This window comes from Chiloscyllium plagiosum, unplaced genomic scaffold (assembly GCF_037043375.1).
Source record: "Chiloscyllium plagiosum isolate Xiang-an unplaced genomic scaffold, Cpla_swu_hap1 HiC_scaffold_25, whole genome shotgun sequence".
Taxonomy (NCBI): domain Eukaryota; kingdom Metazoa; phylum Chordata; class Chondrichthyes; order Orectolobiformes; family Hemiscylliidae; genus Chiloscyllium; species Chiloscyllium plagiosum.
Window position 1 is genome coordinate 2,023,361 of NW_028270163.1, and position 16,548 is coordinate 2,039,908.

General features: G+C 41.1%; 1 protein-coding gene across 1 annotated transcript in view; it reads left to right on the forward strand.

Moving 5' to 3' along the window:
- Nucleotides 1-10,159: 10,159 nt before the first annotated feature.
- The window catches only part of myo15b (myosin XVB), a 267,080-nt gene continuing 260,691 nt past the window's right edge, over nucleotides 10,160-16,548 (forward strand). The window contains exons 1-2 of the mRNA XM_088000375.1: nucleotides 10,160-10,234; nucleotides 12,651-12,719. Coding sequence (XP_087856501.1) covers nucleotides 10,232-10,234; nucleotides 12,651-12,719 — 72 coding nt within the window. The 5' untranslated portion in view covers nucleotides 10,160-10,231. The remainder of the gene's footprint in view (nucleotides 10,235-12,650; nucleotides 12,720-16,548) is intronic.

Consider the following 16,548-nt stretch of genomic DNA (forward strand, 5'->3'; position numbering starts at 1 on the left):
CCATGTCCTGAATCTGTCTGACTTGCTGTGTTCTTCCAGCCTCCTGTTTGTCTACTTTGGATTCCAGCAACTGCAGTTTTTTTTGTCTCGAACATAGAAAGATTATAAAGCAAGGCAAGAGAGTAGAGGGAGTGGCGTTTTGGAGTAAGCAAAACATTACTGCTATACTTAGGATATTTCTGAGGGATCATCCTGTGAAGATGGAATTCGGAAGTAAGATGGGGATGATCCCCTTGATTATACAACAGGCCCCCGAATAGTCAGAAGGAAATTAAGGAGCAAGTATGTAGAGATCTCAGAAAAATGTAAGAATAATAGAGTTATAATAGTAGGGGATTTTAACTTTCCAAACATAGACTGAGAGTGCCATAGAGTTAAGGGCTTGGATGGGGGAGAAATTTGTTAACTGTGTTCAAGAAAATTTTCTTTATCAATATGGAAATATACTTAAAAGAGAATGAGTAAAACTTGACCTTCTGTTGTGAAATAAGGCAGGCCAAGTTGCTGAAGTGTTAGTTGGGGAGCATTTTGAGGACCATTAACCACAATTCTATTAGTTTTAAAATTGTTATGGAAAACAGTAGGCCTTGTATAAAAGTTAACATTCTTATTTGAAGTAAGGTAAATTTCGATGGCATAAGATGGAACTTTCAAAAGATGGTTGAAATAGACTGTTCACAGGTAAAGGAAGCCAAATGGAAGGCTTTCAAAAGTGAGATAGAGAGTTCAGAGGCAATATGTTCCTCTTTGAGTGAAGAGTAAAGCTGGTAAGAATTGGGAACAGTGGACAAATTAAAATATTGAGGCTCTGGTCAAGAATTAGAAGGAGTGTATTTTAGGTATAGACTCTTGAAGAGTAGGGGCATTCTTAAGAGGGAAATCAGGAGGGCAAAAACAGCATATGAGATAGCCTTGGTAGATAGGGTTAAGGATAATCCAAAGAGATTCTACATGTGCATTAAGTGTAAGAGAGCAACTACAGAGAGAGAATACAGCCCTTTAAAGATCACCGAGGTCATTTTTATATATGGATTCACAGCAGATGGGACAGATACTAAATGGATACTTCATGTCAGTTTTTTTTCCTGTGGAGAAAAAAATGGAGGCTGGGGAACTCAGGAAAATTAATATTTAAGTCTTGAAAACATCAAATTACAGAAGAGGAGGTGCTGAAGGTCTTCAAAAATAAAGGTGGATAAACCTCTGCGACCTGATTGAGTGTATGCCGGGACTTTGTGAGAAGTTAGGGAAGAAATTGTGGGGCTTAGCAGAGATGTTTGTATCATCTACAGTCACGGATGAAGTGCTATAGGACTGGAGGGTGGCTAATGTTGAGCCTTTATTTAAGAAATGTGATTCGGAAAAGCCTGGGAACTGTAGATCTGTGAGTCTCACAGCAGTGGCAGGTGGACAGGACTCTGAGAGGTAGGATTTACATGCATTTGGAGAGTCAAGTAGTTATTACAGATTGTCAGCATGCATTATGCATGGAAAATTGTGTCTCACAAACTTGTTGAGTTTTCTGAGGATGTAACGAAAGGATTGATGAGGGCAGAGTGGTAGATGTTGTCTACATGGTCTTTAGTAAAGCCTTTGATGAGGCTCTGCATGGCAGACTAATTAATAAAAATATATCATATGGGATTAAGGCAGAACTTGCCAATTGGATGCAAAATTGGCTTGTCAGTAGGAGACAAAGTATTGTTTTTCAGACTGGAGGCTGTGACCAGCAGTGTTCAGCAGGGATTGGTGCTAGGTCCACTTTTGTCTGTCATTTATATAATCTATTTGGTTGAGAATTAGGAGGCATGGTTAATAGGTTTGTGGATGATACCAAAATTGATGGTACAGTAGACAATGAAGAAGGTTATCTAGGATTAAGGGATTTTGATCAATTGGGCCATTGGGCTGAGGAGTGACAGATTAATTTGGCTAAATGGGAGGTATTACATTTCAGTAAAATGAATAAGAGCAGGAGTTCTATAATTAAAGGTAGGGCTCTGGGTAATGTTGTTGTTCTTTAAAAGTTGAGTCACAGGTAGGCTGGTTAAGAAGGCAATTAGCCTTCATTGTTAAGAGCGTTGTATATAGTAGTTGGGAAGTCATGTTGAGGTTGTACAGGACATTGGTAAGACAACTTTTGGAGTAATATGTACAGTTCCGGTCACCCTGCTAAAAGGAAGGTGTTATTAAATTGGAGGGTTAAGAAAAATTTACCATGATGTTCCCAGGACTGGAAGATTTGAGTTATAAGGAGAGGCTGGATATGCTGGGATTAATGTCACTGGAGCTTAGGAAGAGATTTATGAAATCATGAAGGGTGCAAATAAGGGAGGGGGTGGGGAGTTCAGAACTAGGGGCCATAGTTTTAAGATGAGAAAGATTTAAAAGGGATCTGAGGGGCAACCTTTTCACACAGAGGGTGGTTTGTATGTGGAATGAACTGCCAGAGGAAGTGGTAGATACTGGTACAGTTACAATATTTGGAAGACATTTGGATAGGTACATGAATAAGAAAGATTTAGAAGGATATTGGCCAAATGCAGGAAAATAGAACTAGTTTAATTTGGGTAACTTGATCATCATGGACAAGTTAGACTGAAGGGTCTGTTTCATTGCTCAATGATTCTATGGCTCTGTACAAGGACCAGCATGAAGTACCCATGAACCATGTTATGGACCAGGCCAGACTCCCTCAAAACATTTCAGGAAAGTAGCCTGGCCCCTACCTTTGTTGGTTGTTTTAAGCAGGTGGAGAGTGGATATTCCAGGAGGGATGCAGCTGGCCCAACCACTTAATTTTAAACAACACAATTTATTTGAAATGAAGCACAAACAAAAGGGAACAGAATATAGAATAACTTAACCCGTCTGAAAACCCAACAGATTATCCCAACTTAATGATACTGTTCCAAATTCCTACAACAATCCCTGTAAACACCCCTTGGCAAAAAAAGGTCAAATCAAACACACACGGTCCTACAGGAGAGATGTGAGAAAGAGAGATGGCAGAGTGATTCAGCATGGAATGCCTTCCATGTAGCTGTTTCTTTGACCAATTTTGACCTCAAAACTGACTGACTGACTGCTTGTTCAGAACTGCAGGTCAGGCAGTATCCGAAGATCTGGAGAATTAACATTTTGGGCATAAGCCCTTCGTTAGGAATTGGGGGGGGGGGCGGGTGAACAAAGAGATAAATAGGAGGATGGGGTGAGGTAGCTGGGAAGGCAGTAGTAGATATAGGTGCGGGGTTTTGGGGGGCGGAAGGTGGAGCAGACAGGTGGAAAGGAAGATGGACAGGTAGGATAGTTCAAGAGTTGGAGTGCCGAGTTGGAGGGTTAAATCTGGGATGAGGTGTGGGAGAGGAGAGATGAGGAAACTGATGAAGTTGACGTTGATGCCGTGTGGTTGGAGGGCCCCAAGGCAGAAGACGAGGCATTCTTCCTCCAGGCATTAGGTGTTTTGGATTCGGCGATGGAGGAGACCCAGGACTTGCATGTCCTTGGTGGAGTGGGAGAAGGAGTTGAAGTGGTCTTTCCTCTGTCCATCTTCCTTCCCACCTATCCGCTCCACCCACCCCACCAACCTATCACCATCAACCATCACCCTCATCTGCCTATCGCCTTCCCAGCTACCTCACCCACACCCTCCTATTTAACTCTCAGCACCTCCTCCCAACCACATTCCTGATGAAGGGCTTATGCCAGAAACATCGACTCTCCTGCTCCTCGGATGCTGCCTGACCTGCAGCGCTTTTCCAGCACCATACTTTTCAACTCTGATCTCCAACATCTGCAGTCCTCACTTTGTCCTGCTTGCACAGAATTGCCAGACTGCTAAAACCCGAACCAAACCAAACCAAACCAGAGAAAAGCTAAGCTGGGAGATCTGGCCACTCCACTTTCATTGTACATGTTTGTTTTTAAACCTAAAAGCTTCCTCAAGTAGATGAACTCAGACGTTTTGGAACTAGTGTCTTTATGATCTCCTGAAAAAAAAACAAGGATAACATAACCTTGTTAAAGGAGCAGCAGCTGTGCTGTATGGGATATCATCCAAGACTAAGCACTGTACTAATCGTAGGTGACCAATAAGGGTATGTCAGGTGAGTATTTCTGACTTCATCTGGTTGAATTAAACTTTCTCCCTTGCTTGGGGTAATGATTTAGAGCAAGGATTTCTGCAAGCCTACTTTAGGAGCTGTTAACCATTACTGTCTGGTACAGAGTAATGCCAGTCAATATAGTGTTTCTTGAAGTCTACCACTGGTATCTGGATAAGGCAGTAGTGCCAGCTAGCACTAGGCATGTACGTATCTGCAATGTGGAAACCATTGACTTGAAATGTGTCACAAAACATATTTGGTAATGGTGACTGTGTTGACAACTTTGGATATGATATAGTAATGGCTGTGAATCATTGAGGAATTAGCACAATAGGTCGAAACCTGTGATGTAATAGCAAGCTGCTTCTTCAGTTCCAGTTTGGATCTTTTATAAATAAATTATGTCAATGAGTGGCAGCACATCAATGAGGCATTATTTGGCAGCCAATACACCCTCGACATTAAGTTGTAAAGTTTAAAGGCCTCTTGTCATGAAGCTAGTGGGTTGCTCAGTGGTTCTGGGGGACTGGAATTCAGCAAAGAGGTTTTTTTAGTGTCCTTAATTTTCTCTTGGAATTTGGTTTACTGATATGATAACTTTCTTTCTCAGGGCCTGGGTCCGGATGAGGTGGTTGCACAGTGAATGCTGAATCATTGTAACCTTACTAGAATAACAGAGATTCTCACCTGAAACCCATAGAATGACAGTGAAGTAAATGCTTATATCCAGGTGGGACCTGGTGCTGAATGAGTAGCCGATGAGATTGAGGGTAAGAGCACTTGTAGAGTCATAGAATCATAGAGATGTACAGGATGGGAGCAGACACTTCAGTCCAATCCAACCATGCCGACCAGATATCCCAACCCAATCTAGTCCCACCTGCCAGCACCCAGCCCATATCCCTCCAAACCCTTCCTATTCATATACACATCCAGATGCCTTTTAAACGTTGCTATTGTACCAGCCTCCACCACATCCTGTGGCAGCTCATTCCATACACGTACCACCCTCTGTGTGAAAAAGTTGCTCCTTAGGTCCCTTTTATATCTTTCCCCTCTCATCCTAAACCTATGCCCTCTAGTTCTGGACTCCCCCACCCCAGGGAAAAGATTTTGCCTATTTATCCTATCCATGCCCCTCATAATTTTGTAAACCTCTATAAGGTCACCCCTCAGCCTCCGACACTCAGGAAAAACAGCCCCAGCCTGTTCAGCCTCTCCCTGTAGCTCAAATCCTCCAACCCTGGCAACATCCTTGTAAATCTTTTCTGAACCCGTTCAAGTTTCACAACATCATTTCGAAAGGAAGGAGACCAGAATTGCATGCAATATTCCAACAGTGGTCTAACCAATGTCCTGTACAGCCACAACATGACCTCCCAACTTAATACTCTGACCTATAAAGGAAAGCATACCAAACGCCTTCTCCACTATCCTATCCACCTGCAAATCCACTTTCAAGGAGCTATGAACCTGCACACCAAGGTCTCTTTGTTCAGCAACACTCCCTAGGACCTGACCATTAAGTGTATAAGTCCTGCTAAGATTTCCTTTCCCAAAATGCAGCACCTCGCATTTATCTAAATTAAACTCCATCTGCCACTTCTCAGCCCATTGGACCATCTGATCAAGATCCTGAGGTAACCTCCTTCACTGTCCACTACACCTCCAATTTTGATGTCATCTGAAAATTTACTAACTATATCTCTTATGCTCACATCCAAATCATTTATATAAATGACAAAAATTAGTGGACCCAGCACCGATCCTTGTGGCACTCCATTGGTCACAGTCTGATAAACAACCCTCCACCACCACTCTCTGTCTTCTACCTTTGAGCCAGTTCTGTATCCAAATGGCTCGTTCCCCCTGTATTCCATGAGATCTAACCTTGCTAACCAGTCTCTCATGGGGAACTGTGTTGTACGCCTTACTGAAGTCCATATAGATCACATATACTGCTCTGGCCTCATAAATCCTCTTTGTTACTTCTTCAAAAACTCAATCAAGTTTGTGAGACATGATTTCCCACGCACAAAACTATGTTGACTATCCCTAATCAGTCCTTGCCTTTCCAAATGTATGTAAATCCTGTCCCTCAGGATTCCCTCCAACAACTTATTACCGACGTCAGGCTCACTGGTCTATAGTTCCCTGGCTTGTCCTTACCATCCTTCTTAAACAGTGGTACCACGTTAGCCAACCTCCAGTCTTCCAGCACCTCTCTTGTGACTATCAATGATACAAATATCTCAGCTAGGGGTCCAACAATCACTTTCCTGGCTTCCCACAGAGTTCTTGGGTACACCTGATCAGGTCCTGGGGATTTATCCACCTTTATGCGTTTCAAGACATTCAGCACTTCCTCCACTTATTCCTGTTTATAACTTCCATCAATGTCTTAGATTCCAAAATTCAATTAAAATCCTAACGTTTGTCGGTGATAGGAAACTACGAGAATCAGCAATTTGTGAAGGGAGAGCTTGGTAATTTTGAAAATAAGCTGAACAAAATATGAAGTAGTAGCAGAAATGGCAGGTAAAACTTGTTACTGACAATTGTTAAGTTCCGCTCGCAGGAAGAAAAATGGGTGAGACGCAACTCTGGGAATGACAAAGAAACTCTTATGGTTGGAATTAAAAGCAACTGAGGATCCTCATTTAGACTTAGCATTCAACAAGTCTAATCAATATAGTGCAGCAACTCACTGAAACAGCAGTGCACAAGTCTAGAAGTTATGATCGAGCTTAATTGAGCAGGCCTTTCATTGCATGTTGTGTTTAATACAACACATTATTCAGCCCATTGCAGAAAAATATGAATTTTGTAGTTTTGACAGTTGATAATTTAGAGGCAATCTTATGGATGCCAATAAGCCATGCAAAGAGCACTACTTTATCTCCATCTGGCCTATTCCATGTTGGATTTTTTTACTAATTAATTTCATTTGCCAAAACATATCATCGACAAGAATGCTGATGTTTTAGTACTGCACTTTCCTCTTAACTGATCAGACTGGAACTGTTCAGTTTCTGTTTTTGTTGAAACATTGTTAGATTTAGTGCCATTGCTGGTGCTATTGCTCCAATCACTGTACATCCCCAGTGGAGACAGCGATATTATGGCAGCTACTGTTGTGCTTTTGAAATTGTTAATTGCTTTTTGGAAGGAAGTGTCACAATTCTGAAACACTGAGATTCCTGTTGGTGGATACATGAGTGGGAGGGGCAATTAGAGGAGCAGATTGTTACTTAGAGTCATAGTCATAGAGATGTACAGCATGGAAACAGACCCTTCAGTCCAACCTGTCCATGCCGACCAGATATCCCAACCCAAACTAGTCCCACCTGCCAGCACCCGGCCCATATCCCTCCAAACCCTTCCTATTCATATACCCATTCAAATGCGTCTTAAATGTTGCAATTGTACCAGCCTCCACCACATCCTCTGTGTGAAAAAGTTGCCCCTTAGGTCTCTTTTATATCTTTCCCATCTCACCCTAAACCTATGCCCTCTAGTTCTGGACTCCCCGACCCCAGGGAAAAGACTTTGTCTATTTATCCTATCCATGCCCCTCATAATTTTGTAAACCTCTATAAGGTCACCCCCCAGCCTCCGACACTCCAGGGAAAACAGCCCCAGCCTTTTCAGCCTCTCCCTATAGCTCAAATCCTCCAACCCTGGCAACATCCTTGTAAATCTTTTCTGAACCCTTTCAAGTTTCACAACATCTTTCCGATAAGAAGGAGACCAGAATTCCATGCAATATTCCAACAGTGGCCTAACCAATGTCCTGTACAGCCGCAACATGACCTCCCAACTCCTGTACTCAATAGTCTGGCCAATAAAGGAAAGCATACCAAACGCCTTCTTCACCATCCTATCTACCTGTGACTCCACTTTCATGGAGCTATGAACCTGCACTCCAAGGCCTCTTTGTTCAGCAACACTCTCTAGGACCTTACCATTAAGTGTGTAAGTCATGCTAAGATTTGCTTTCCAAAATGCAGCACCTCACATTTATCTGAATTAAACTCCATCTGCCACTTCTCAGCCCATTGGTCCATCTGGTCCAGATCCTGTTGTAATCTGAGGTAACCCTCTTCGTTGTCCACTACACCTCCAATTTTGGTGTCATCTGCAAACTTACTAACTGTACCTCTTATACTCGCATCCAAATAATTTATGTAAGTGACAAAAAGTAGAGGACCCAGCACCGATCCTTGTGGCACTCCATTGGTCTCAGGCCTCCACCACCACCCTCTGTCTTCTACTTTTGAGCCAGTTCTGTATCCAAATGGCTAGTTCTCCCTGTATTCCATGATCTAACCTTGCTAATCAGTCTCCCATGGGGAACCTTGTCGAAAGCCTTACTTAAGCCCATATAGGTCACATCCACTGCTCTGCCCTCATCAATCTTCTTTGTTACTTCTTCAAAAAACTCAATCAAGTTTGTGAGACATGATTTCCCACGCACAAAGCCATATTGACTATCCCTAATCAGTTTTTGTCTTTTCAAATACATGTACATCCTGTCCCTCAGAGTTTGGTCTGAGGTGAAGGAGAGATGGTGGTGGGTGGGAGGTACTGCTGCCCAAAATTCACTGAGCAATTCTTACAGAAATGCAACTCATACCTCTGTGGTATCCCGGCCTGCAGAAACAAAGGAACTGAGAGTGGATCCTTCAGTTGGCTGGGAGATTGATTTGTGATGCAGAATAACACCACTGGGTTAAATCCCTATACCAGCTGAGGTCATATTAAGGTCTCACCTTGTCAACCTTGTCCCTTGCCTGAGGTGTGGTTAAACTCAGTACCAGTTGTCTCTATGTTTCTAATGATGGACTGGGTCTATTGTGACTTTACTTTTTACTTAATATTATTTGAGCTCCTTTCCCTGGATATATACATTGTACAGTGTTCATTGCTCATTATATCCTATTTGTTAAGGAAGCATCCATTTCACAGTGTATATTATTATAAATACCAAAATTCCTAATTGCTAGGCTTTAGATGTGTAACATTTAATTTTAGGAAATCAATTTCAAAGTTGGATGAATGGTAACATTTGACTGCAAAATTGTAAGCTACTTTGAAATAAGTACAAAGTTAAAAATCACAGAACACCAGGTTATAGTCCAACAGGTTTAATTGGAAGCACTAGCTTTCGGAATGACGCTCCTTCACAGGTGGTTGTCACCTGATGAACCACTTGATACAACCACCTGATGAAGGAGCGGCGCTCCGAAAGCTAGTGCTTCCAATGAAACCTGTTGGACTATAACCTGGTGTTGTGTGATTTTTAACCTTTTACACCCCAGTCCAACACCGGCATCTCCATATCCTGAAATAAGTACAATGCAAACTGACCTCAGGTAATTATGGTTCAAAGGGGAGCTTTACAGTGTTGCTTGTAAAAGATATTCATATCTAGGATTATAAAGCTACTCTGAACACTTTATCTCAAGACATCTCAAGAAAATACATAAAGGTTGGAATGAAAACAGGGGAGGTTCCAATTATTCATATAGATTGTCCAGACCAAATAGTTAAAAACATATAAAACTAGTATTCATCGTGGAACAAGTAAGCCTAGTAAGAGGATTGTTCGCTCCATTTGAGGTATAAACTACTTATTTGGATCATAGAAATAAAGGGTTGTTTTGAAAGTAAAAGATCATTGATTTAAATCTCTATCTGGAACATCCCCGGTATGATGTTGCCATGTAATAAGTCTCTGTGGAGTTTATCTATGTGTTTTTACCACAGCAATAATCAGTAAGCTTGAAGGGGTGTGGGAAATTAGCTGTGTATTTGCAAAGCAGCCAGAACAAGGAGAGTAAAGGCCACTACAATCAGGTTTGTCATATGCAGCCACTAAGGAATTGGGTATGGTACTCAGAATGACAAATGCATAAGGAATTAAAATTGGCAGATCTGGTAGAACTAGTGGAAGAGTGGAATTCTTGTCGAGAGAAAAAAAGACCTCTGGAAGTCTAAATGTCAGAAAATAAGGAAAATTTGTGTAAATCACTAAGAGCTGTGCACACCTTGATTTGAACTCAGCAGAAAAAACCCTCAAGATCCTGCAGTGTATCGGAGAACAATTCAATACTGAATGGAAAATGGTCTGTTGACAATTCTTATATTTAAATAATAAAGGTTTATAAAGTATTTTGAATTAGTCATCCTTGATTTGTTTAATTCTTGTACAGCAGAAGTTTTGCTTAAAATGTGAAATCTTATAGTGTGATGTTTTAAGTTAATAACTGGAGTAAGAATTTATTTTGAAAAGGTAATGATCTCTGTCACAATCATAACATTATGCCTTACACATTCTATTACACTGTCCACCAGTATATAAGGGGTGGCAGGCAGCAGGAAAAGGCTTTGGAGAACTGGGCACAAGAGGTAGGTGACAGTTGGTAGGGAGTGGGATGGCAGAACAGAAACAGGGTAAGCAGATCAGAAGGCAAGCACTGAGGACTGGTGTAAGGAGCAGGAAGTGGACAGCTGTCTGCTGGTAACTGTGTCTCCACGGACAGGACAGCGGCCAAGGCCCAAGCCGCATGACTGCCTAATTGTAAGTGATTGGCATATTGCCCCACCCCCACCATTCCCTGGGTCAGGGAGTGGCAATGTGTTCTGGTAAAGTGGAGTCTGTTGAGAAGTAACTCACTCTCATTTAGCTGGAATGACGCACTTACAACAATGACAGAACAAAGTTCAACTGCAGTAAATTCTACTTTCTTTTCCTTGTGTGGACTTTGATACAGCAAGGCAATCAGTTCAGTATCTTATAGAAACACTCAGTCTGGGTTTAAGCACCGTGCAGAGAGAAGGATATTCTCTGGTAGCTCCAAACTCAGTGGAATCTACTTTAAAACAGTAGAGAAGGAGAAAGCAGGTATTTGAGAGGGGGTGTTAGGGATGATTGATAAACAGCTGGTATTAGTTGGCGTGGGAAACTGAGCTGGTGATTGTTTTGTCCTCTCTGGATTCGGGCCAGAACCAATTCAAAACTGCGTTTGTTTATTCTGACACTGGATCAGGAGTTAAAGTGGAAGATTTTGCTGGGCCCAGACATTGTTCAGAAAGATTTTGAACCTGTTTCAGGGTAAGAATGTCAAAGTATTTCATCAGAGTTGTTGGCAACTGGCACAACAAAACATCAAAAGAACCTGAGTTTTGGGTGGTTCAGGAAGATGTGCGACATCTTAAATGGATAAAGGTGGCAAACAGATGGTCTCGGCGTGAGCAAAGATTGGAATGATCAAAGTGGTAAATGCACTCATCCAGAACAGCTGGATCCCAAAAATGCATTTGATGATGTTGATAGTCCCAACCAGGGAACTGTCGAGTATGATGAATCTCTCAGATAAGGAAGAGGCTGAGGTGTATCAGAAGCAGCTTGATTTAGATAAATGTGAGGTGCTGCATTTTTGGAAAGGCAAATCAGGCAAGACTTATACACTTACAAGATCCTGAGAAGTGTTGCTGAACAAAGAGACCTTGGAGTGCATGTTCATAGCTCCTTGAAAGTGGAGTCACAGGTAGATAGGATACTGAAGAAGGCATTTGGTATGCTTTCCTTTATTGATCAGTGCATTGAGTACAGGAGTTGGGAGATCACGTTGCAGCTGTACAGGATGCTGATTAGGCCACTACTGGAATACTGCATGCAGTTCTGATCTACCTGCTTTAGAAAGGATGAAACTTGTGAAACTTGAAAGGGTTCAGGAAATATTTACAAGGATGTTGTTGGGGTTGAAGTGAGAGAGAGGCTGAACAGACTGGGGCTATTTTTCCTGGAGCATTGGAGGCTAACAGGTGACCTTATAGAGGTTTATAAAATCATGAGAGGTATGGATAAGATAAATAGACTACGTATTTCAAGTGGAAAGATCTAAGAGAACTAAGGGGTAACTTTTACACGCAGAGGGTGGTACGTATATGGAATGAACCGCCAGAGGAAGTGATGGAGGCTGGTACAATTACAACCTAAATTGCCCATAGTGTTGGGTGTAGGGGTAAATATAGGAGAATGGGGTCTGGGTGGGTTGTGCTTTGGCAGGTCGGTGTGGACTTGTTGGGCTGAAAGGCCTGTTTCCACACTGTATCTAATCTAATCTAATTTAAAAGGGATCTCGATGGATATATAGGAAGGGTTTAGAGATGTATGAGCCAAATGCTGGCAAATGAGACTAGATTTATTTCAGATATCTGGTCGGCATTGACAAGTTGGATCGATAGGTCTGTTTCCATGCTGTATATCTCTGTGACTCTATGTAAATTAATTTGAATGGTATTACCATTAGGGGTTAACCATTTACCTTGCAAAGAAGGGCATTTGTCAATACAGGACATGGCTTAACTGTCCATATTGGAACAGCCATTGAGGAGACCTCCCAGACATGTGAAGAAAGGTGCAGTCAGCAAAAGCTTGATAAAACAGATGAAGTTACAGGTGGGCAGTTGGTGGGTAATAATGGGTGTTGTCAGAATGACAGGGAGTGACTCACTCTTTACAGTTTCTTTTCTTAGCTGCTGACGGCACCGTGGAATCGAAGGATATTTTCCAGGAACAAGGGACGAGGAACAGCAGTGGGAATGGTGAGTGCTGCACAGTATACTTCCTTGTTGAATTGTTCTGACACTGTCACCAGTTCTAAACTGCGGTAGGTTACAGGTTACTACCAAGAATTAAAGAATGTCCTCTTTACCTGTTCTGATGATGATGAAGCCGAGCATTTTGCATGCTATGAAATAGACAACATAGGAAAATGACTATGAAAGATAGAGTTTTGGTTTATGCAAAAGCGATTGATTGAAATTCTAGCGATCTTTTCAGTTCAAAAATGTGATTGTATATTTTTTGTATGTACAGCAATATAGGAAGACAAAAATAAAACCACAGCTGGCCAACAGCTTGGGTTTCCATGATTACAATGACATGTAACATAATCAATACTTATATATGAAGAAACAATTTAGCCTTTCTTATATCCACATTTAGAGAGATTCTAACATCTCCTGTTTTAATTTTTTTAACTGAATCTAGATTTTTATTTCCTTTACTCTTAAAAGGAGAGTTAATTAGTTTAATAGGATTTATCATTCACATTGATCACTCCAGGATGAATTTTAAATGTAACCTATCCAGAAAGGCTCAGCCATCAGGAAAGCATAACACTCGATCATGTATAAATCCAAGCATCTGACCCAAAATGCAAGGAATGGAGGGATATGGACCAAGGACATGGAGAAGGATTAGTTAAATTTGATGTAATGTTTGGCACAACATTGTGAGGCTGAAGGGGCCATTTCTGTGCTGTATTGATTTATGTTCTATATTCTAAAATGCTGTACTTAGCAGGCAGGTTTGACTTCAAATCAGGGAATGTGTGTGTGAAAGGTAACTTTCGGATCGCTTGTCAATCTGCCAGTACTAGTTTAAATCTCTTGGCAGCTGTATGTATCAAGCACATTTGATATTAAAAACATTATAAAATGCTTCACATGAACATTATCAAACAAAATTTGAAAATGAGTCTGTAAGGAGACATTGGGATAGGTGTCAGCAAGGTTGGCCAATGAGATAGGTTTTAAGGAGTATCAAACTGCTTTTAAAGGAGGAGAGTGAGATAGGGAGGCAGAGAGTTGTTGAATAAGGGACTAAGTCTGTCTGTGTAATATGCTAATTATCCACAATCTACATCATTGTCGAAAGTGATAGAGTTTCATATGATCTTGTTCTCTCTTGTAGCCTTGTGGCAAGATTAAGAAAAATTATGTAAGAACTAGGAGCAGGACTGAGAAATTCATCCCCTCAAGCCTACTCTGTCATTTGATACAATCATGGCTGATCACCTCAGCCTCAACTCCACTTTCCTGCCACTCTCCATAACCCTTCAACTCATTACTAATTAAAATATGTTAATCTCTTTAAACTTATTCAGTATCTTGGCATCCACCACACTCTGAAATAGTGAATTCCACAGATTCATGGCTTTTTGTGAGCAGTAAATTCTGTTCATCTCTGTCTTAAATCTGCAACCCCTTATTCTAAAACTATGACCTCTCATTTCAGATTGCCCCACGTCTATTTTGTGAGTTTCCTTTAGCATCTTATATATCTCTGTTAGATCACCTCTTAGATCTTGTTAGTATTGGAATTTAGAAGAATAAGAGTTGATTTTATGAGGGATCTTGACAGTGTGCATGAAAAGTTTCCTGTATTGGGAAAATCTAGAATTACAGGGTCACTGTTTAGAAATAACAGATCATCCATTTAAGACACAAATGAGGAGATCTTCTTTTCTCACAGAGTCTTTGGAATTTTTTTTCCCACTAAGTGGTAGAAGCAAAGACTTTTGAATATTTTTGAGGCAGGGTCTGATAGATTGTTAATAAGCAAAGGGATGAAAGATTACTGGGGTAGGTAGAAAATATTGAGGAATCATATTTGGCCAGATATTATTGAGTTCTGGAGTGGTTTCAAGTGACCTACCCCTGCTCCTAATTCAATATAATTGTATTTGTTCAAATAGTGATTAAATAAACGAATGCCAGGAATTAGGGCCAGCTGAAGACCACACTAGCATTGGTGAGTGAAAGAAATAAGAGGTCAGAATTGGAAGAAAGTTGAGAATTCTGTAATTAGGAAGGCTATGTGCAGGTTAAAATGGAGATCTCCCCAGGAATTTGATCTGTGAGGTAATCTGTCCAGTATGTACTCTAGATTCATTGTGAGAAACAAGCTGGATGATGCAGCGACTGGAGCGAGGAGCGGAGATTCCATGGTGACACAGTATGAGTTGCAATACTGAAGTAAGTCAGAGATATCAGATTACAAATCAGCCAGATTTAGAAAATAACAAAAGATTATTCAATTGCAATAACCAAGAAGGAAGAACTCCCAGAAATATCATTAGAGACAGCAACATGGAAAGAAGTTAAGATTGGCAACTGGGAGAGTTTTATAGAATCAGATGGTCAGAGCATTGCAGAAATTTAATACAGCATAGAAATCATACAAAATACATTGAAAACGGCTGTGAAGCCCAAAAGGTGAACTTTAGATTTTTTATTCACTATAATGTGAGAGTTGAGTGTATATTTGTGTGTATGTATGCGAGACAGAGAAAGAATTGTTTTATGTGGAGCTCCACAGCAGCTTTCTGATATGCAATATGATACCCCAAATTGATCACCACGAGTTCCTACATTGATCAGACCAATGAAAATGCAGCTACTATATACCTCTGAATACAAAGGATTTATTGTGCTAATTTCTTAGCATATATTAGACATTACTGTACTGCACCTGGAACATGCCAAGTGCAATGATTGTTTGAGGGATGTTTGAACAGTTTCAAAATTATTGAGATGCAAAAAGTTTGGAAGGAAGTGCACCATTTGCTTCTTTAATTGAGGGCTTTTTAAAAAATTCTCTTGTGGGATGTGGGCATAGCGGGCTGGCCAGCATTTATTTTGCTTGAACAGAGTTGCCCTTGAGAAGGCGGTGGTGACCTGCCTTCTTGAACTGGTACAGTTCATGTACTGTAGGTAGACACACAATGTCCTTAAGGAGGGAATTCCAGGAGTTTGCCCCTGTGACAGTGAAGCAACGGTGATATATTTCTAAGTCAGGATGGTAAGCAGCTTGGAGGGGATCTTCTAGGTGGTGATGTTCCCATGTATCTCATGTCATGGGTTTTGAAGGTTCTGACTATGGATCTTTGGTGAGTTTCTGTGGTGTATCTTATAGATAGTACACACCGCTGCTACTGAGATCGGTGTTGGAGGAAGTAGATGCTTGTGGAAATGGTGCCAACCAAACAGACTGTTTTGTCCTGGATGATGTCATGTTTCTTGAGTGTTGTTGAAGTTGCACTCATCCAGGCAAGTAGGATATATTCTATCAAATTCCTGACTGTGCTTTGTAGGTGATAGACAAGCTTTGAGGAGTCAAGAAGTGAGTTATTTGTTGCAGTATTCTTAGCATCTGACCTACTGTTGTAGCCGGTGTATTTATATATTGAGTCCAGTTGAATTTCTATTCAATGGCTATCCCCAGGATGTTAAAAGTAGGGAATTCAGTGACAGTAACAACATTGAATTTCAAGGTGTGGTGATTAGATTGTCTCCTACTGTTTGGCATTTATGTGGTGAGAATGTTACTTGCCATTTGTCAGCCCATGCCTGAATATTGTCCAACGTTTGTTGCATTTGGACATGGACTGCTTCAGTGTCTGAAGAGTCACAAATAATGCTGAACATTGTGCAATCATTGGTGAACATTCCCACTTCTGATCCAATAATGGAGGGAACGTCTTGATTAAGCAGCTGACGTTGATTGGGTTTAGGACTCTATGCTGAGGAACTCCTGCAGAAATATCCTGGATCTGGGATGACTGACCTCCAACAACCTCGACCATTT